The sequence below is a fragment of the Dama dama genome, chromosome 27 (assembly GCF_033118175.1).
Source record: "Dama dama isolate Ldn47 chromosome 27, ASM3311817v1, whole genome shotgun sequence".
Classification (NCBI taxonomy): Eukaryota; Metazoa; Chordata; class Mammalia; order Artiodactyla; family Cervidae; genus Dama; species Dama dama.
Window position 1 is genome coordinate 31005010 of NC_083707.1, and position 23110 is coordinate 31028119.

Sequence of the window (23110 nt, forward strand, 5' to 3'; positions counted from 1 at the left end):
GGCAGCCTCTTCAGTGCTGTTCTCACTGAACACTGGATTTTTTTTAAGCTATCACTGTGCCAAACTTGACGTAACCGCCTCCTTCCCTGACAGCAGATCACTACTAAAGAAAATCATTGAATCTTGCTGGCCTCCCTACAAATTCATGCTAACCTATAATGCACTCCCAACTGACCCAAAGCTTATTATTTATCTCATTTCCCTTCCCTAGCAAGTTTCCTAGACAAATTAATCCAGATCTTTGCTATCTTAAGTCTTTTCGACCCGAAGTCTCTTCTGCCACTCAGTTCCCTCAGGAACTGATTTTCATACTATTTTATGTACATCAACACCTTGCAAAATACCTGAAAGATAGAGTTTGTTCAATATATATGTATCTGATTGAAACAAAGGGCAACAATATTTAGTATAGTTTCTACATGAACTTCTATTTTGTTTCTTCTGAAGAATTGGGGAAAATCTTAGCCAGACGCAAGTAAGGGAAGATTGTCTGGGTTCATCCCATTCAGGCCCCTATTTGTCACCCTGTTTCCACTACTTCTGCTGTTGTTCCATGTCCTACTTACTATGTTTCAATTGGTTCTGTATCAAAATGGTCATGATGGTGACTTCCATGAATCTTGTCTTGGTACTAATCGTATGTAACACTCCATCTCTTGGTCTTTTTTAAGTAGACAAGTTCCCACTTTAAGTAGAGTCTGCATTATGATGCTTGGCACAATGCCAGCTAATTCTCTTCCTTCCAGGGACTGATAAACAAAGGTGCTCATGGTGGAATTTGCAGTACATGTTCCCTTTGGACTGATGCTCTTGTTCTCTGGGAATCACTTCTCTCTCCTTGGCTCAGTTCTCTGCCTCTGGGGTGATCAAGTCTACCCCCAATAGTTGCATGACAGGGTCCCCCTTAATCTTCCCAGCCATAGTGCCACGCTATACCATGAGAAACATCATATGCATGAGTTTGGACCGCACTGTTCAAGCTCCATACAATCAGCCACTCACTGGGCACGACTGGGACCAAGGCTGTGTGCATCAGCAGCGGCATCCAGGTCACGGGAGGGATGCCAGAGACCAGCCCAAACCTGAGAGCAGAGAACTCCAGAGTCCCAGTCATGGACCCTGTGGGCTAGAGAAGCTTTTTGTACAGAAGACAATGCACTCAGCGTTGGGGCAGAGCCTTCTAAATCAGGGGTCCAGGGCAGGGCCCCACTGGCAGGGTCTGAGGACAATACCACTGCCGCTTCAGTCGCTCTCTGATCTGCATAATAGATACCCAAGGACAGCAGGGCCCGAGCCTTTCACTTGAAAAACACCATCCTTTATCCCGAAGTAATTAATTCTGTAATGATTTCTGTGCAGCTCTATCAAACATTCCTCAACCTCTGTGGCCTGAAGGGCCAACCATTTTTTACCACCATCAATTGAGACGCACACAAATCTTCATTTTCCTCCTCTTTTCATTCCATCTTGACAAAAGGACTTCCTCCTGAATCCTCTCTTCCTTACCTCTTTTCTCAAAAATAGTGTCACTCCTCACAGTGGAGGTGGTATACATATGCTGATGGTGTGCAAGATGGCTTGAGGTGATACATGGAATGGACTTTCCTGAAAGTTATATACTGAAGTTAATACACATTTAAAAAATCTAGCCAGTGTATCAGATGGATGGTACTGTTGCACAGATTGGTTCTGAGCAAAAATCTGAGCTGATCTTAAATACATAATGACCCTTGAAAATACATAATGACCCTTGAAAAACTCAGGAGTTAAGGGCATCCACTCTCAAAGCAGTCGAAAATCAGTGGACATATAACTTACAGTTAACCCTCCAGATCCACAGTTCCATATCCATGGATTCAACCAGCCTAAGATCATGTAGAACTGTAATATTTACTATTGAAAAAAAATTCATGTTTGTGGAGCTATGCAGTTCAAACCCACATTGTTCAAGGGTCAACTGTGTGTATATATATATATACATGCAGTGAAAAGTTGACTTCAATATGGAAAAAAAATAGTGACAGTACAACAGAAATGATAAAGGTTTGAGAAATTGGTAACAACAAACCTGAAGAATGATGTCATTGGAAAGAGATGCAGGTGTTTCCAGAAGGGGGTAGATTGTGGTGCTTGAGACCTGTAGCTTTGGGGTCATGGAGGCCTGGGTTTGAGACTCTGCACTTCTACTTGTGATCTACATGACTTCAGGCACTTGTTTTTTGTTTTTATTTTAATCTGTGACATGGAATAATAATCAGAGCTCCATCATCAGGATGCCACCCAGATTAAATAAATCATCTTGTGTCAAGCACTTAGCACAGACCTGGCACATTGTGATGATGGGTGAGTGGTGGGCAGGGTCAGGTCTGCAGAGAGTCAAGGGAGGTAAGGATGGGAGCATTTCCTCTAGAGTCACACAACAGAGGAGGCCCCAGAACATGAGGAGAGCAGTTCACAGAGAGCGACAGGGACAGAAAACTAGATTGCAAAGGATAAAGCATGAGAAAAGAGACAACAAATGGAAATGATCTTTTTAAGGGTATTTGGCTACACAGGGGAAAGTAGAATTAATGGTCTCTGGTAGGTAATTGCGGTTGAGGGAGGGTTGATTTTGGTGAGCTTTTTCCAAATAGAAAGAGATATTCTGACAACCCATGGGCCATTTCTCTTTTTCTACTCAAAATGTTGTGCAGAGTGAGAAGGGTATATGAAGTCTGCATACTTATTCTGTGAGGTGTGCAACATGACCCACTAACGAAGGTGTAATAATGTTGGTGTTACCAGGGCATCATAGAGCTCTTCCACGTACTCAACAAGCTCTCATTTTCAAAATGGGATTATGAGCAATAATAATAATAAAGAAGAATTGTATTGCTCTTGAAAGTTTATAAACTGATTTTCATATGCCCTCTTGGGTGATGATAAAGACGTGTACCCAGAAAAATATCACAGCAAAATTATAAACTATACATTGAGTATGTCTATAAAGCTGTTTAGTCCTTGTTACAAAACTCTATTGTACTAATCCCTCTCAGACACCAATGGGTAACATAGTACATTATGTCAGTGTGTTCCTGGTTCCCTAAACTTTTAAAAGTTCCTTTAAAAGTCACTCCAATTAGAAATAAACATGTTATTTTAAAAAATAATAATCTAAAAACTGTATAGTAAAACAATAATAATAATCTAACCAGTTAACAAGGATACAATTCTATGTTTGTTAAAATACTTTGTCAGATGATCCCAAAATTAGCCAATTTTCCCACAAACTATTCTATTTTCAAAAGAAAATCAAAACATAAATTTCCATTTAAATCTCTTCAATAAATGAAAAGGTACACCTGTACCCTGACAGAATGAATATGTTTAAAGAGCAGCCAACAGCCCCATAGTAGCTAAAAAATATATTTGTATAATATATATAACAGGTCAAATCTGGTTTGATTAACTTCTGACCTTCTGGGTCACTTAAATTCTCCATTAACTTGGACTGAAACTAGAGAAGTAACACTCTGCTTATCTCATAAACATACTGAAAGATGTGTGAAACAATTTTGGAAACTCCTCATTCATTTATTTATTTATCCAACCAACCAAAATGTATTGACCATCTTCTATTTTCCAGGGTTGCATAAACAGCTAACACATAATCTCTGCCCCAAGGAATTTATTTCTTTAGAGACAGATCTGTAAGCCACTAACTATCCAGCAGTGTCATTATAACATGTTGTTTAGTCACTAAGTCATGTCTGACTCTTTTACAACCTCATGGGCTGTAGCCCACCGGGCTTCTCTGTTCATGGGATTTCCCAGGCAAGAATAGTGGAGTGGGTTGCCATTTCCTTTTCCAGGGACCTTCTTGACCAAGGGATCAAACCAAGTCTCGGGCTTCTCCCGCAGGGCAGGCGGATTCTTTACCACTGAGCCCGGTAATTATAACTAGTGCAACCCTATTTGGAAACCCCAAACACAATTCCTAGTGTCCTTTGTCAAGTACTGGTTATAAGGTCTTTGGTTTTCATACTTTCTTACTGGGGCAACCCACGTCTCTTAGCAAGGGATGTAAAGGGAATTTGGTATTCACATGCTTGGAAGTTGGAGAAGTACAAAGCTATTTTAGAAGATGCTGTGAAAAGTAAGAGAAGTGGCATCTAGACAAAACTGTAGGAACAGGGAAGGTTTAATAGAGAAAGTAAAACTTGAATTTTAAAGAACAAAGTCTGAATTATCTAGGCAGGGACTTCTAGCCTGTGAGAAAATAAATAAATGTCTGTCGTTTAAACAACCCAGTCTGTGGTTCTTTGTTATGGCAACTCTAACAGACTAATACAGTCTCATATAACCAGAAAGAAGACAAGATGTCAGGGATGGTAGAAAGTGAGGCTCGGGGACTTCTTTGGTGGTTCAGTGGTTAAGACTCCGCACTTCCAATACAGGGGACATGGGTTCGATCCCTGGTGGGAGAACTAAGATCCTACCTTACACAGAAAAAAAAAAAAAAGTGAGGCCCAAATGAGTATCTATAGAAGTGTTAGCTGCCACCATGACTTCATCTCACTCTCTGTGTGTGGCCTTGGTAGCAGGATCATTCCTGGGGACTCTTCCCTCTACAGAAACCATCTCTATCCCTGACTCACATCCAGCGCTGGGTCCTGGGACTTTATACCTTGAGGCAGTTATGCACGAAGAAAAGAACGCACGACAGCAGACATCCCAGCAGCTGAGGTGCAGGTGTTGCCCCAGCTTTTGACCCTGCCTTGGGCTTCCCAGGTGGCGCCAGCAGTAAAGAATCTGCTTCCTGGTGCAGGAGACATAAGAGACTCGGGTTCAATTCCTGGGTTGGGAAGATCCCCTGGAGAGGAAAGTGGTAACCCACTCCAGTATTCTTACCTGGAGAATCCATGGATTGAGGAGCCTAGCAGGCTATGGTCCATGGGGGTCAAAAGGAGACAGACACGACTGAAGCGACTTAGCATGCATGCACCCATCCCTTCAATAAAGTCCACTTTGCTTAGGAAAGCCAGAGTTATTTCCTATTTCTGCTAAAGTCCCTGGTTGCAAACAATTTTCATCTCTTTCCTGACAGGAGAATGAGAGACGGACGCCTCTGAACCAATAGGATTGCTGAGTGACACTGAGGAGCAAGTTTACTCTGTTGGTGGTGTTGTTTAGATGCTAAGTTGTGTCAAACTCTTTTGTGACTCCATGGACTGCAGCCCGCCAGGCTCCCCTGTCCATGGGGTTCTCCAGGTAAAAATACTGGAGTGGGTTGCCATTTCCTTTTCCAGAGGATCTTCCCAACAAAGAATCACACTCACGTCTCCTGCACTGGCAGGCAGATTCTTTACCACTGATACACCAGGGAAGCCCAAGTTTACTCTGGAAATGATAAATTTGTAAAATGATCAATCCCAGTGGTATTATTTTTCCAGCAATACTCAGCCTCAGTGGAAACGTGAGAGTCGTAAATGTTATTACCATCCCTGAAGAGTTACTGAGCTAATAAGCAGATGACATAAAGGCAGTTTCTTCTTTTTTTAATAAAATTCACTGAGACATTTTGGATTTATCCATAAGATAGAGGTTTTTAAAAATATCACTTCTGACTTAAACTCCAAAATGTGGTCTTGGAATTATCTATGCCCATATAAAGTTCATAAAATTTTATCATTGATGTTAATACTTTGCAATTATCTAGCTCTTTATTTCAAAGCACTGTACATAAATTAAAAACTTACTGTTTCTAAGTTACCTGAGTTGTTGTTGTTGTCCTGTTCAACTAAGTCATGTGCAACTCTTTTATGACCCTGTGGACCATAGTCCACCAGACTCCTCTCCATGGGATTTTCCAGGCAAGAATACTGGAGTGGGTCATCATTTCCTTCTCCAGGGGATCTTCCCAACCCAGGGATCCAACCGCATCTCCTGCATTGGCAGGTGGATTCTTTACTGCAGAGCCCCCAGGGAAGCCCTTACTTGAGTTAGAAAAGAGTTACCATTTCATTCTATAAATGGGGAAATTAGGTCAAGAAAAATGACTTTTTCAAGGTTTGGCACAGATAAATTTCTTGACTTATAACTCAGTGCCTTTTTATCTTAAACATCCATATGATCATTATTTATACTTATCAATTCTGTTGGCAAAACTCTCCTGCTAGTATCATCCTATTTGAGCCTCATTCACTTATTTATTTATTCCATAATGATTTTCAGTCTTTAAAGGGTGTCTTGGAGCTATACTAAAGGCTGAGGATACAGCAATTAATTACCAAGTCTAATTAATTACTATGATTATTGAGAGTGTTCTCTGCCCTCATTTCAATCACAGACAAGTAAACAGATGATTCTGGTATGATGGGGACAATTCTGTGATGGAATTTGGGAAATTCCTAAATGGAATTCCCAAGCAAGCACACATGAGGTGGTCCAAAACTAGAATGGGTCAGGAAGGCATCTGGACTTAAAACAACTTTACAAAAAGAGAGGACAGAAAATGCTTTGTTCCATTTCACAGATGAAGAACCAGGGTTCAGAAACATCACATGGCCTACAGCCAATAAGAATTAAGTGACCAAGTTAAGACTGGCAGCTCTTACCCCTTATCCTTCCACTGCACAATGGTATCATCACCAAAATCATTACTGCCTAACCATCATAACCATCATCACTGTAAGAAAGTAATACTATATATATAGCCCACAAGGCTTCCTGGGTAGCTCAGCTGGTAAAGAATCCACCTGCAATGCAGGAGACTCCAGTTCGATTCCTGGGTCGGGAAGTTCCCCTGGAGAAGGGATAGGCTACCCACTCCAGTATTCCTGGGCTTTCCTGGTGGCTCAGATGGTAAAGAATCCACCTGCGATGCAAGAGACCTGTGTTCGGTCCCTGGGTTGGGGAGATCCCCTGGAGGAGGGCATGGCAACCCACCCCAATATTCTTGCCTAGAGAATCCCCATGGACAAAGGAAGGCTCCTTTGTCCTTCAAAGGAAGGACAAAGGAAGGAGGGCTACAATCCATGGGGTCACAAAGAATCGGACACGACTGGACAACTAAGAACAGCACAGCATATAGGCCACAACTTCAGTTCATATCCAAGAAGAGAGGGTAAGCTAGCATCAAAACACCACTGAATAATACAGACACATTGCCTATTCAAAACTGTAGGGTTTCACATAGGTTCACAGGTTGCTATAGTTCAAGTGATGAGAGCCCAGCGTGTCTGCAAAGGGCAGGTTTCCTGGAGGGAATAAATATTGAGGAATCCTTAAAGAAGAAACAGAGAATCATGTGGCAGAGAGAAGGGAAAGGGATTGAAGATGGAAGGGTCACCTCAGGTGGCTCCCTGGAGGAGCTGACAAGGTGTGGCCATGGCGTGGTCCCCCACAGCAGGCATATGGGCCGAGGGGTAGCATTGGATTTTCCTATCCAGTGGTGAAACCATCAATGAGACATGACATCTCTAAGAGGCCCTGTGAATTTCTTCACACATAGATTTCTTCTGACTATATGAGAAAAGGAAGTACAGAGGTTAAAAAGTAGTATGAATGATCATTCAGGAAAGAAGCAGAAAACTGAATCATAAGATTCACCTGAGAAAATTCTTAAATAACTCAACTGTTGAGAGTCTATTGTATTTTTTATGGTCACAGATTATGACCTTTTCTTCTCCTTTCTTAGAAAATGTTCTGTTTCTAGTATTATTCTAAAAGCATTTCTTTTAATTTTCTTGTTTTTGGGTCTACTCCTCCTGTGAGAGCCCCTTGAATTTTAAGCATTTTGCTCTTTCCTTGAAACTGGGATTATCTTTCTTTTTCTATTAAAAACATGAGGATTCTGAATCTCTCTGTATAAGTGATAATTGCCAAAATGCTCTTTTGGCTCTTAAATTTAATTTAAATTTTGGAACTATTACTACTACAGACTACACTTTACAGATTATTAACCATTCCAAACATTCTGGTCCAACCCATTAGATCCCAAAGTCCTTTCTTCTGAGAAAACTGACTTCCTACTGTGGATGTCTGAGCAGCCTTTAAAACGCCCAAACTAAACTCTGAACTCTCATAGAAGCTGGGTAAACAATAAGGGGTAAGAAAAGCATTGTCATCCAAGCACCTTTCTGCTTTTTTGTACAAGCTTCGGATGAAACACAGTCACTCAATAAAGTCCTTCTGTTCCTTTCTCCATCCCTCCCTTTCTCTCTGCCCATTTGCCTAGAGAGGGGAACCCTAAACCTTTTGGAACCCTGCCAGTGGCACCAAAAGAATCTCTTGACTATTTTCCCAGGGAATTCCTGCCTTAAATGTCAGCAGAGTACAACTCACCAGCCAAAGCAGGGTCGGCCTGGACCTGAATCAAGGAAACAGCGCCGGCAATCACTAACGGGAAAACCTGGACTGAAGGGGCGATGGGGGGGGCAGCGATAGAGCGGAAGGGTCCAGACCGGTGCAAGGACCCAGGTTTTGTCAGTTTCACCTCACCGAGAAAGGGAGGCAAGTCAAACTTTCTTTGATTCCTTTGTGTTTTTTGATTGCTGTCTTTATTTTTCTCTTTGGGTGGTGCGCCATACTTGCAGCAACCACTCTGCGTTCCTATAACAAGAATAAGGTAACACCTCTTTGAAAAGCGAACAAAGCTCCATTGAAGTCCTATGTTGTGGTGCCTATGCCTGTGGTTGCCACTGCTGCGTCTGTTGTTTTGTTTGTTGGTTTTTAATGAACTTACTGATACGTAAGTGCTCTGCGGGGATCCCTATCCCTGAGATTCATGAAAAGGAAGATGAGATTTGTGAATTGCTACTGAGTCTTGTCCCTGCCAGCCTGGAGACACTTCCTGTCTGATCCTGAGGCCTTGCTGGCATTTTTTAGTATGTTTGTGTTAGTCTTTAATCTCTGAACACATGAAGGAATACTAAAAGTTCTGAGGGCCAGGGTGGGGACAGGGGTCTACAAATCCCACAGATATACATCAGCACCCAAGGATAACAACATGATGTAGTAGATTAAAAACTAGGAGCAAAGGGCATCCATCCACTAGTTTTTGTCAAGTACTTGAAATTTTCATTTACCCTGCCTTCATTTTGTTCCTATGTTACTGACCCAAAACTTCACAAAGCTATTTAACTAAAAACTCACAAGTTTGCTTGACATATAAGACTGATTTTAAATCAATGTCCCAGGTTACCGTCCTTTTCCTAAAGGTTAGAAAGTCAAGAAAACTTCATCAATAAATTGTTATTCCATCTTTAAATGAATTTAGGCCTTTTTAAGGTTACCAGTGGGGGGAAAAAAATTTAGATTTCAAATCTTTGGTTCTAGTCCTAAGCCAGTTCAAAACAGGTCAACTTAGAGGCTATTACTTATATTCACCAGGGCTCCCACCTCATCCTTTTTGCACGATCATCAGTCCAATACAGCTGATTTCTTTCATTATTGTATCCTGCATGCATTGCCATAAATAATCCTATTGGAAGTTTCTATCCCTAGTTTAAAGAAAAGCCAGGGAAGTAAGTAGACTGAATGTATCACAGGAAGGTCAATATTACCATCTCAAATATAGAAAGGATAATAAAGAATATCTGAAAAGAAAAACTACCTCCAGGAAGTGAAGGGTTAATCCCTAGTCAATTCTGAACCTCTCTGCTGAGAGTACTAATAAGTGTGAGTTGATGCCAATTAGGGTGGCCCTTCCCTCGATGGGAACAGCCATCACTTAGGAACTGGACTGTCAACACATTCTACCAGGGCAGTGATCAGCCAGCCAGAAGAAAGGGAAAGGGTCTGAGAAACTGTGGTAACCAAGTTCTGTTGGCACTTTGTAAAATGGTGCCGGGAACTGCCGCCGCCATGGAGTGAATGCTAATGAGCCGAGTGCGACTTACAAAGAGTGGACCTGAAAAATGTCCCCCCTAGTGACCAGAAGCCCTAGAGAATGCCACATTTGGTAGGTTTCTGTGGCTAGTACTACAGGCCTCATTCTCAAGGAAGAACCTAAACCTTGCAGCACTGTTCCTTGGACTCAAAGACCTCACAAACACTTCTGATCCAATGTCCAAATCAAAGTTTTCAAATTAAAAAAAAAAAGAAAAGAACATTTTGCACCTTTAAAAAAAAAAAATCAACAGGAAATAATTGTTGTTGTTGTTATTGTTGTTATTTTTTTAATTGGAGGATAATTGCTTTATAATATTGTGTTATATGACCCAGCAATCCCACTACTGGGCATATACCCTGAGAAAACCATAACTCAAAGAGGCACCTGTACCCCAATGTTCATGGAAGCACTTTTGACAATAGCTAGGACATGGAAGCAACCTAGATGTCCATCAACAGATGAATGGATACAGAAATTGTGGCACATATATACAATGGAATATTACTCAGCTATGTAAAAAAAAAAGAATGTATTCTAGTCAATCCTAATAAGGTGGATGAACAGGAAATATTTTAAGTGTTCTTTGCAGATTGCCATAAATTCTCTGTTGCCCTCTTACCAGAGTTTGTTCTGACTTGAATGTTTTTTCAAAGGCTGAAACCCCTGATGAACAGCCATCGGTATGCAGCCACATTCTTAAAGGATATAAATTCAATCTTTGTTATCTGAGAATGCTGGAAACAGAAATAAAGAGCTCCTCTGAAATTCACACTCAAAATTGTAATCCCTCTTTCTCATGAGAGCTTTTCAACCATTCCCAGTTCTCAAGTATCCAGAGGAGACAAGAAAACAAGAAATTGTAACCATGATGTGAAAACATAACTATTTTCTTTTTCTCTCTCCTGTACTTCTTTCTTGCCACAGTCGATTCTGGGGGGCGGGGGGGAGCTCCTATGTGAAATGAGACAGTAGGTAGAGAAGCAGAGTGGGGATAAAGAGGGTCCCATAGTGAGTTATTATCACAGGTCTAGTTGCCAGTATGATGTTCATTATACTATTAAGAAGTAACTAATTAAAATAATATAATTATAAAATAAAAGAGGGCCATAAATGTACCAGAGATGTACCAGGACAGAGTGTCCTGTATCAAGGATGATGATTATTCCAGTTCTAGGTACCTGTGGTCTATTTAAAGAAAGAAAAAAATTAATGAGATGGTAATGCAGGCACTAACTGTCAGATCTCCCAGAGTTCACCAAACTCTTTAGTCGGGCCTGCCTGACTGGCACACAACCTGTGCACTTAGAAGGGTCCCACACTTTCTTTCATATCATACTGTTGCAAACTGGAAATTCTCAATAATTTTTCAGCAAAGAGTCCTTTTTCACTGGACCCCACGAATGGTGTGCAGTCAAGTCAGTCCTGTCCTTGGGTTTCTAGATATTAAATTTACTTATAGTTCCCAGCTCACTGGAAAAGACTTCAATGCTGGGAAAGATTGAATGCAAAAGGAAAAGCGGGCAGCAGTGCATGAGATGGTTAGATAGCATCACCAAATTAACGGACATGAATTTGAGCTAACTCGGGGAGATAATGCAAGACAGAGGAGCCTGGCATCCTGCAGTCCCTGGGGTCGCAAAGAGTCAGACACGATTTAGCAACTGAACAACAACAAGCTAGTTCCCAATAATGCTGTGCCACTTAACGTTTATCTGTTTAAAATTTGCTACTTCTTACCCAACAATTGTTAACATAACAGTCGGGTGAGAAGCTAAAGCAGTCTTATATCCTGTTACTCAAATCAGTGCTTCACAGGCTCCAAGGGACCTAAAGTGATCTGCACTGCTTTAAAAACTGCTTCTGTGAGCAAAAACTTTGCATAGAATCCACTGGCTATGTATGTCGCCACTCAAAAACAAATGCACCAAAGCCTGAATCTTCCTCAGTTCATCTCAACTGCTGGATAATTCAAATCCATGCTCTTAATAGTCGCCCAAATTCGACTGCACACAGAACAACAATAACAAAATTTCTCAGCAGTTCCCTGTGGTGGGAGGATTTCAAATAAAGATTTGGGGAAATCCTCATTTTCAAGGATTACCAGGTAAAGAAACCTAAAGTGAGCCAGCATTTTGTGTTCCTGAAATACCCTGTGTCTACAGTGATCAGGTAAAGAAAGTCATTTCAAGTTCAAATATGACTTGGCGATTGCCACATGGTGCCGAATCTTTCCACCCCTAAGACTTCAAAAACCCAATCAGACAAGTGGCCGTAATCTGACTCCCGGCGCACTGGGAGCCGCGGGGCCGGCAATGTGAGCGCGGCACTCTGGCCGGGGGAGGCATGAGTGACAGACCCGCAGCGAGGCGGTGGGGGTAAGTCTTTCTTTGCCTTAAGGGAACAATGCTGAGGCTGGATGAAAGATGAAACTTGGGACTCTTTTATTACAGATACGTGTGCTGCTCAGGCAGAATCTAGAAGGAAACTCTAGGGCAGGTGGGTGGTTCTTCCAGGCTGGGTATTGGGCATACTCATAAGAGAGGCAGAGAGAGGGCAGAAGAAAAAAGGGGATGATTTACAGCAAAAATCCTTCATATATTGGAGACTGCTGAAAGCCCAAGAAAATGCCTCTATGGAGTCTATGGAGGTAAATCTATCATCTAGTATTTTTCATCAGAAAAATCACTCATCTAGGGGCTCAGCTGTCCAGAAGTGGATGAGGCTAGGGGTTCAGCTAGAAAGTAATGTTGTCGGGCTCTCTACAACCCGGTCACATCAACAAACCCCCTTTGTTCTGGAGCGCAAGGAAAAAAAGCACAACAAATGGTGTTGATGCGTTTCCAGGGAGTGTGAACAGGGAAGGGAACATTGACGATAGATAACTCAGAGGGGCTGTGAAAGAGCTGGGCTGAGCGCTTGTCCAGACAGAGGTATGTATGTGCCGCCAGGGGACCCTGGGGTTCACAGCCCTCTGGGGTTGGTCACTCTGCCCTGGGAAAAGATCAGATTTTGCAGATTTTCAAAGAAAGCTAAAGGCATGCTCAAGGTGTCTGTTTGTTTACTTCAGGGGTTGAAGGGGGGTTGTTTTTATTTCTCTGGCTGATAAAGGTTTGAAGCTGAAAGAGCAACTGAGCTTCTGAGACTGGGTCTCTGGAGAAGGTGCAGAGAATGAGCAGGGAAGGTGAGGGAGAGGGTGTAGGGAGGGGGCGGCCTGTGCCCAGGGCATGCCTCTCCCTGGGCTCGCTGTGTGGCTGCTGAATGGGACCTGCCGAGTCCTGCCCACCTGGCTGCCTTAGCTTCCTGCCTCTCCCTTTTTTCCCCACTAAATCTGGCCACAGAGGACCAGCCCCTGACATAGCACCTTGCCCTCTGCCATCCTGGCTACAGCCGTGGGCCGCTGGTAAGTTCTAAAGCCACTTTTGAAACTTCTTTCTTCAATTTGTGAATTTCTCCCTCTTTGGGATACTTGTCATTTCTCCCCCAGGGCACCCTCGCTGGCTGCCTGGCTCCAAGTGCTGTTTTTGTCTCTATTTTCTCTTCCTCTAGGGAGTGTGATATCAAGGTCCTCCCAGCTGGGGTTTCTCCTAATTGCATGATTTGCTTAGAGTTGTTCACTGGGACAGGGGATGCTCTGGACAGACAGGGTTGGCTGGCTGGTCCCCTCCTGGAACCACCTAGGCTTGGGCAGAAAATGGGTTTCGCTTTCCAGTTCTGTAGCAAAGCCCCATGTCAAACCAGGGGCTGAGTCAAGATCCTAAAGGTCAAGGCAGCATTCCCCTGGCCCTTGTGGGCACAGTTCTCACCCACTGGCTCAACCAGACCGGGCTCCTAGGGACTCTATGGGGGAGGGAAGGGCCCATGCTCAGTAGAAATGCGATAACTCTAATCTGTTAAAATACCTGACTTTCTTGCCTGCCTTTGGGCATGTTAAGTCGCTTCAGTCGTTTCCGACTCTTTGCAACACCATGGACCTTAGCCCATCAGTTTCCTCTGTCCATGGGATTTTCCAGGCAAGAACACTGGAGTGGGTTGCTGTGCCCTTCTCCAGGGGATCTTCCCAATCCAGGGATGGAACCCAAGTCTCCTGCATTAGCAGGTGGGTTCTTTACCACTAGCGTCACCTGGGAAGCCCACTTTCTCACATCACCCTTTTCATAGTCCCCTGGGATGAGTCTCATTAACTGCTTCCATTCCATCTGGAATGTTCCAACTGAACATTCCATCACTCTCTCCTACCCCATCACAGACCAAGGATGGTGGGCAAATATCTTGAAAAACGGGGTCACTGGGATGATTGCCCCCCAAAAGAAATCCTGGTCATTTTTTGCCATTAATATCCTCAAAGCTCATCCCTTCTCAGCTGTGAAGATCCCAAGGTATTATCAGGAAAACAGTGGAGGAAGAGAGGGTCTTCCTTCCCAAAGGCTGCCTTGCTGCTCCCCCCAACCTTCACCTCCCTCCCCACCAACCCTCCCCACCCCCTCAAGGCATGCAAGCTCCCCCAGAAGAGGTACCAGCAGATTTAGAAAAGTCCATCAAGAAGACACTAGAGAAAAACCGCTTTCCAGAGCCTCCTGCTTTGAGGCCCACGGTCTCCCTAACCACCCTCCCCTCGTCCAGCAGCCTCCCGCCCCTCTCCCCAAGTCGCTGTCCCCCGCATTTGGTGGCTAGGGTGCCCGGGGCGCTTCCCACCCGCACTGGCCTCCAGGATCCCTCTGGGAGGTTTTATCAGAGAGGTGAACATCAAGGAATGGGGAGTCAAGCCCAAGAAGGGATGGTCCCTCAACCCTGCAGAAGTACTGCATAGGCCAGGATGCACTTCTAAACCATCCCCCCGGTGGGGCGAGGGCTCCTGGGACCCGGGGGTTGACAGGCTGCCCGGAGCCGCCCCACCCGGGGCCCATTCCCCTCTCTCGGAGAGGCGCTCCGGGTCCCCTGCGGCCTGCGCTGGACACATCCCCGCCTGCCTCTTCCCGACCAGGCAGGCTCTCAGACTTCTCCCCACGCTGGCCGGGAGGGCACGGCAGCGTCCTCGTCCCATTCCTGGGTCCCAGCTCTGCTGTGTGAGTCCTCACTGCCCGTATCAGTCAAAGGAAATTCTCAAAAGACAGCCTTCCTGGCTTCCTCGCAGAACACCCCTTCATCAGACTCTCCACTGGAGGAGAGGAGGGACCGTCAGCTCTCAAAATCCATTTCCAGAATGCCATTTGAACCAGAGAGTGCAAAACTGGAAAAGACCTCTCTTTCTTTTTTTTTTTTAGACCTCTCTTTCTTATGGCCATAGGTTCCAAATAGTAATGACATATAAAAAGTACATTGAAAACGTAAAAACTTGCTCTGAGGGAATTAACTACAAGGTAAATATACTTAATTCTTTAAGGAACTTGATCCAGACATTTTCCTTTCTAGGGACAATTCCGGTAATTTTTCAGTGAAACTGGATGATCTTTGGATATTAAATCAAAGGGGATCAGAATGACAATCTCCTGATTATTAATTAAGGAGATAATTAAGTAATTAAGGAGATTTTCCAGAAGCATCCTTTCTTTGTATGCAGATGACCTTCAGGGAGGCTTTATATGCAAATGAACTTTGGTGGGAGGTGCCCCACAATCGGGCAAGACTGAGAACCTGCCTCTGCTATTTGATGGCTCAGTTGTGTCAGACTCTTTGAGACCCCATGGACTGTAACCTGCCAGGCTCCTCTGTCCATGGGATTTTCCAGGCAAGAACACTGGAGTGGGTTGCCATTTCCCTCTCCAGAGGATCATCATAACCCAGGGATCGAATCCACATCTCCTGCATTGGCAGGCAAATTCTTTACCGCTGAGCCACCTAGAAGCCCGAGGGCCTAGCCATCTTCATCTCAAGGAGACTCTGATTTGGTAGCTTCTGATGCCCATTTTGCTTTTCTTTTCAGTAAGTGTGGACCTTTGTGTACAAGAGAGAGTATCATGGTGGCCTTCAAAGGGGTCTGGACACAAACTTTCTGGAAGGCAGTCACCGCGGAATTTCTGGCCATGCTTATTTTTGTCCTACTCAGCCTGGGATCCACCATCAACTGGGGTGGAGCAGAAAAGCCATTACCTGTCGACATGGTTCTCATCTCCCTCTGCTTTGGACTCAGCATCGCGACTATGGTCCAGTGCTTTGGCCACATCAGTGGTGGCCACATCAACCCCGCTGTGACGGTGGCCATGGTGTGCACCAGGAGGATTAGCATCGCCAAGTCTGTCTTCTACATTGCAGCTCAGTGCCTGGGCGCCATCATTGGAGCTGGAATTCTCTACCTGGTCACGCCTCCCAGTGTGGTGGGGGGCCTCGGAGTCACCACGGTACCATCTCTAGCTGTTGTTTTCAGTCTCGGACTCCAGGCAGCTTATATGGAGTGCTAAATGACACCCTGCTGACCTAAGAGTCTTTCCTAAAATTGCTAATTTATTCCCAGGGGTTGTCTATTCCCAGGGGTTGCTAGGGGTGCAAACTGATTCCAGCCACACTGAATATATCATATAAAGTCATTATTTGCTGTTGAGTGACTTGAATAGCACTAAGTCTGGGCAGCAGGAAAATTATGTTGGGTTCCTTTTTTTCCTCTTTCTCTCCATCCCAGTGACTGCATTGACTATATATGTAACAAAAGCCATTTTTATTACAATTATTTATTGGTTCACTAGCAGAAGGAACCGTTTTGTTTCTTGCCATGTATGTGAGGTTTAAAACATCAAGGGTCACACTTAAAAAAATAAATTGGCATTTGATCCTGGTTTTGTTCTTAGCTGATTAAGTATATCATTTGTTAGCTCAGCACAAGGGTTGATTAAAAAACCACACACAGTTTAAATTTTAATTGAAATATATATTAATTAATTTAAACCTAATTAATGAATTTAATCATTGCCTTATAAAATTACAAGACTCTCAAGAAACTCTTTTATAAGTTAAGTGCAGCAGTAGCATATTTTGCTTTCTTTGTAGAAAAGAACATTCAGCACAAACTCCCACTTGGTCATTGTAAGAGTAATTAATTATCTGTACTGGCCCAAAATGAGTATTTCTTTTTGGCTGGGGTAGGGGGTGGGGAATGCATGTCTCAATCAGGGGTGGAATAGAAGACTCAAACTGACTATCAGTTTTTATAGGAATAAAATGTGCCTTTCACAATGATATGTTATCACAGAAAAGGTTCTCTTGTCAATTCAGATGGAGTATTTTTCTGTTTCCAGGTTCACGGAAATCTCAGCGCTGGACACGGTCTCCTGGTGGAGTTGATAATCACATTTCAGTTGGTGTTTACTATTTTTGCCAGCTGTGATTCCAAACGGACTGATGTCACAGGTTCCATAGCTTTAGCCATTGGCATCTCTGTTGCAATTGGACATTTATTTGCAGTAAGTTTCCAAGTTCCTTTAAATAATGGATCCACGTTGTTTAGCCTCACCCTACAGCTGGCCTGAAGATGTGTTTCACAGCAGTAGTTCTTTAGTATCCAGCCTCCTCTGTCCATTTTAGGTTATTGTTTTGCTAACTTTGTGATGAAAATGTTGCTAAGGGTGCTAAGCTTACTCTAACTGATCTGGCCAACAGTGACATAATGCAATGAAGGCTACCTGTTAGTAGCCCTGTTTCAGCGATGTCTGAAGTTGTGTTCTTTTTCCCTGTAGATCAATTACACTGGTGCCAGCATGAACCCCGCCCGATCCTTTGGACCTGCAGTTATCATGGGAAATTGGGAAAACCACTGGGTAACCGTCATGTTCACTGTTCCTATTTTCCTACAGTTGAGGACAATTAGCCATAGAGCTTTTTCGCATTATTTTGCTCACTAGTTTCTCTTTCACCCAACTTTAACCCCCCCACCATCACTTTATTACATCTTCCATAAAGACTAGGGACAAACTAGGACAGATTTTATCTGCTGTAAAACATTTCATATCTGTTTTGAGCCTTTAGTGATAGTCTTTTTTTTTTTTTTTTTTTTTTAAGCACTGCTCTGCACACTGTATTCTGACAGACTTTGGCAGAATATATTGTATATGGAGGTTGCCTGGCTGTAACAAATTAAAATCAGGGTGGTGAAGTGAATATGGTGTTTAAATAATTGAAAGTAAACCCTTCCCAGCAATGACACATAATATGCTTGCAAAACAGTAAAAAGAAGGAAAAGAGAAATGCTTAAAAGCACATAGCAAAAATATTTACCCTTTTTGTTTACAAAAGCATGAACCCAATTAATAGTGTAGGAGTTGGAAGCATTTGAACTGCAGATGGTGAGGAATAGATAGTGCCAGTGCTTATGCTATTATCACCATAACCATAGCTGGAAAAATAAATGACTTTCAGAAAAGACACACTTCTCACACCTCATGCCTACCCTACTTATTAATGTGGGGGCAGTGCTTCTAGAGAGCAGCGGCATCCATTTTTAATACCACAATTTCTTTTCAATTGTTTCTTACCAAAAAAATTTAAATCCCTTAAATGAATAATGTGGCAGTTCTGAAGACCTTTTATGTACTGACTTACCACAACCAATAAAAATAGGTGTATATCAGCCAGCTTCAAATGGGGCTAAACTTTTATTTTCATGTATATGTTGTGAATGCTCTTTTACACCTTTTATTTTTAATTCATGAATGTAAGAAAATGTTAATTAATTTGTTTTATTGCAGTATAGTTGATATACAATTCCGTGTTAGTTTCAGGAGTACAGCAAAGTGATTTAGTTATACATACAGATATATGAACGTATATATATATATTCTTTTCAGATTCTTTTCTGTGATAGATGTCGCTTATGTTTTAATGTCACGCATATAGGGGTTACTGACACAGTCACATGCATGCATCCGTGATTTATGTTGCAAATGAGGAGAAACTGCCACACTGCTATGTGCATTCACTTCTAAGAAAAGTGTCGCAAGTCTTTACGAGTAATCTATCCCTTTAAATAAACGCATGAACATCAGTGATCAAAAGCAAGGATTTGGAGCCGGCCATGAAAAAGCTTAGTCAGCAATGCTATCCATGCAATTGGTCATTTTGCCACTGAAATTCCCATGTATGTCTCTAAGGACTTGCCACATTAACAGGCATGGAAATGCAGTATATAGATCTCAGGGCTTCCCAGGTGGCACTAGCGGTAACCCACCTGCCAATTCAGGAGATGCAAGAGACACCGGTTTGATCCCCGGGTCGAGACGATCCCCTGGAGGAGGAAATGGCAACCCACTCCAGTATTCTTGCCTAGAAAATTTTATGGACAGAGGAGCCTGGTGTCACGGGGTCACAAAGAGTTGGGCACAACTGAGCAACTGAACACAGTATATAGATCTTATGATAAAAGTACAACTTTTAGTTCAACTTATACATTTAAACAATTTTTCTATTTAAAATTTAAAAAAATGAAAACTTTTAATCCATGAGGACTTTAAAATGTAGATGAAAACATGTTTTTATTAATAACTTGAGTTGTGATACACTAGTTAAAATTTGAGTGCCAAAAAAAAATCCTTAGCTTGTTGATTGAATCTAAGGTTCCCCTTGTTGCTGTTTTATAACACTTAATCCTACTGAAAACTAATGTCCATTTTGTAACAACAGTTGTGTAAAATTAACAATTAATTTAAAGTATATCTGTAAATAGGTAGACCGATAGAAGAAAATAGCAAGATATTCATGATGAATTTTGTGTGTGGTGTAATAATATTTTTTAAGTCTTCTTTTCTGGATTTTCTGGATTTTTCTGGATTTTTAGCAGTAAAACTTCTTTACCTTTATGAATTTTAAAAGCTAAGGGGCATTATAACTTTGGTAATAGCAACTTGAAACTGAGATTTTTTTGAGAGCATGCAGCCAGATGTCTTCTGAATAAGTGTTTTGAGGGAATTATAATTATTTAGCAGTCCTTTGTCTGTCTTGCGGAATTTGTAGCTTATGGAACAGAGCATACCAAAAGAGATCTTACCAAAGGAACATAGCACAAAGACATTTAGAGGAGGGCTCTCATTTCCCCTTTGAAAGGGCATCAAGAAGGTAAACTCTGACATGGTTTCTTTCATGTTCAAGATAAGGAACTTGGTTCTTGGAGCCACTTTGTCAACAATTTCCCTGTAAAGTATGTGTGTTCTGCTTCAGCTTAAGTTTGAATTTTCTTTAGACTTTGCAATGAGGGTGCTAAGTGAATTTAATTTCCAGAGAGTGTTTTAACCAAAAAGCATTCATCTGATTTTTTTTTTTTCAAGTGAGAGAAGTGTAGCATGTGTGTATGTGTGCGCTAAGCACTTCAGTCGTGTCCAACTCTTCATGAACCCATTGACTGTAGCCCACCAGGCTTCTCTGTCTATGGGCTTCTCCAGGGAAGAATACTGGAGTGGGTTTCCATTCCTTTCTCCAGGGGATCCTCCTGACCCAGGGATCAAACCCCTGTCTCTTACGTCTCCTGCATTGGCAGATGGGTTCTTTACCATTAGCGAGTATAATGAAAACAGCATAATGGTTCAAAAGAGAGCTTTGAAATCAGACAGACCTGAAATCCCAGCTCAACCACTTGTTAAGCGTAAATTTTTAAGCAAGCTTCTCACCCTCTCTGCATATCCATTTTTTTACCCATAAAATAGGATAATAATAATATCTATCTCAGAGATCAGTTAGAATAAAATGAGCTAATACAAGTTAAGTACTGAATATAGCCAGCCCAGAGAAAGTATTCAATAAACAGTGTTTGGCATGCTGCAGTCCATGGGGTCACAAAGAGTTGGACAGAACTTAGTGACTGAACAACAACAATAACTGTTGTTCAAGTCCATCTGTTGAATGAATGTCTAATATTCTACAATCTGAAAGTGAAAGTCTTAATTGCTCAGTCTTGTCTGATTCTTTGCAACCCCATGGACTGTAACCTACCTACTGAGCTCCTCTGTCATGGAATTCTCCAGGCAAGAATACTGAAGTGGGTAGCCATTCCCTTCTCCAGGGAATCTTCCCGAGCCAGAGATGAACCCGGGTCTCTTGCATTATAGGCAGATTTTTACTGTCTGAGATCCTATAGTCTACATGTACTCTAAAGCAAATGTTAGAGTTTATCCAATCCCAAAACTTAGTTTATTCTAGACACATAACTAATATGATAGAAACTTCTAGTTATTGAATTAAAATCCTATGGGATGGCAAGTCCTCTACTCACCATCATCCATAAACTCAGCACAGATTTTTCCACCAAGTCATCAGTATAAGAACCATGAGGATGAAAGCACTCTGCAAGAAGATTAATGGACAAACCTTGAGGTCTTCTCTTAAAACAAATCACCAAATTTCAGAGAAAAAAACACGTAACATAAGGAAAGTGACTTATAGCCAGCCTAGTCCCATACATCTTTAAATTGTCTAGGAAACATGGAAAGGAGTAAGTTACTATGAAACTGGAACTCTTAAGTATTTTACAAGTATTATTTCAATTTAATCCTGACAACAGTGAGGTGTGTATTATTATTATTCCTGTTTTGTATCTGATGGAATTAAGTGTTCATGAAATTATGTAATGGATGCAAGCAGTCACAAAATTGCTAAGTAGTAGACCTCAGATTCCATTTATCTGCTATACTGAATAATTAAAGCCCCAAGTGGTACAATCTGTACTATGATTGTGATTATGCAGAAAACCAATATAAGATGGCAATATTAAGAAAACAAGTATTGATACTCTCCAGAAAATTTTTCTCTATTTTAGTTTAATAAGTTTGAGTGTCTTTTTAATTTATAGTACCATCAAAGAGGACCTATCTTTCAGGATTATCAGAAAATGGAAAGAAGATAATGAAAGTAGGAAAAGAGAAGAGGAAATAGTCTTCTTATTTTCTGTTCAAAATGTTCTTTAGTAATATATGGATCTCAGATGTAGATTTAATGTGTTTTCTTATTTTGTTTCCAATGGTCTTTTTATGCATGCCATATTTGCTCTCAATTTAAATCAGCCAAGTTCTATATTCATGCATTGTTCAGAGAAATAGTTTTACTCTACTTACACTCTATAACTCTTCCATCTTTCTCCCAGATATATTGGGTTGGACCAATCATAGGAGCTGTCCTCGCTGGTGGCCTTTATGAATATGTCTTCTGTCCAGATGTTGAACTCAAACGTCGATTTAAAGAAGCCTTCAGCAAAGCTGCCCAGCAAACAAAAGGGAGCTACATGGAGGTGGAAGACAACAGGAGTCAGGTAGAGACCGACGACTTGATTCTAAAACCCGGGGTGGTACACGTGATCGACATTGACCGGGGTGAGGAGAAGAAAGGGAAAGACCCATCTGGAGAGGTGTTGTCTTCAGTATGACTAGGAGACAGCACTGAAAGCAGACAAGAGCCCTTAGAACTGTCCTCAGATTTCCTTCCACCCATTAAGGAAACAGATTTGTTATAAGTTAGACATGTGCAGGTTTGTTGTTTCATGTCATATTACTCAGTCTAGACAGTAAATATTTCATTATTTACCAAGGAGGACTGGAAGAAACCTATCATGAATTTCAAGTCTAAAAAAAGAAAAAAATCTTTTTTTTTTTGAAGTATCCCGAAAGCAAATGTGTATCTAATTTATCTACTTGACATTCATTGATAATCAATTTAAAATGCTACCAAGATTTTGTTAAGGCTTGCCTGACATATCTATCACACAGACATAACCTATCAGCTTATTTCCTCTTCCTTGTAACTGGTATTGTCAATATTCATCTGAGTATTTATTCTTTTAAATCAAGTTTGTCAATGGCAAAATACAGAGTATGTCACAGAGTCTTGCACGTTCAAGAAAGAAAATATAACAAACTCTTTTACACGCAATCCCTTATGCTTAAACTACCTCGGCAAATGAATATTAATGAGTCATTGCTAATGAGTTGTTTTCATTTATGTTTCAAATACCCAACTTTCAACCCAAACTTCAGCTCGTAATATTTCTTCCTCCTCCTCACTGTCTCTAGGGTAAATATGGACCTAAAGCCCAGAAATTTGAATAATGTTCATAAATTCTTTATGTTAATTCACATAATAAAACATCCACATCATAAAGCACCTATTGAGACTCAGGACAAACAGACCTGAAAGATTGTATGGGGGTGGGTGGAAACGTACCATCATACAAAAATCATATGGAAAAAGGCAATCTGTATCATGGTTTCAGATAGTTGATCTGTTTTCAGTGCACATCCTCAAAGACACCACAAGAGGTTAACAATCTAAACT

At 41.8% G+C, this 23110-nt stretch overlaps 1 protein-coding gene across 1 annotated transcript; it reads left to right on the forward strand.

Annotated features, from left to right (window-relative positions):
- Positions 1 to 12171: 12171 nt before the first annotated feature.
- On the forward strand, positions 12172 to 22262 carry AQP4 (aquaporin 4). Its single transcript, XM_061130889.1, has 5 exons — positions 12172 to 12249; positions 15795 to 16209; positions 17101 to 17265; positions 17539 to 17619; positions 21927 to 22262. Exons 1-5 carry the CDS (start codon positions 12218 to 12220, stop codon positions 22203 to 22205), a joined length of 972 nt encoding a protein of 323 aa, XP_060986872.1. The 5' UTR covers positions 12172 to 12217; the 3' UTR covers positions 22206 to 22262.
- The last annotated feature ends 848 nt before the right edge of the window (positions 22263 to 23110 follow it).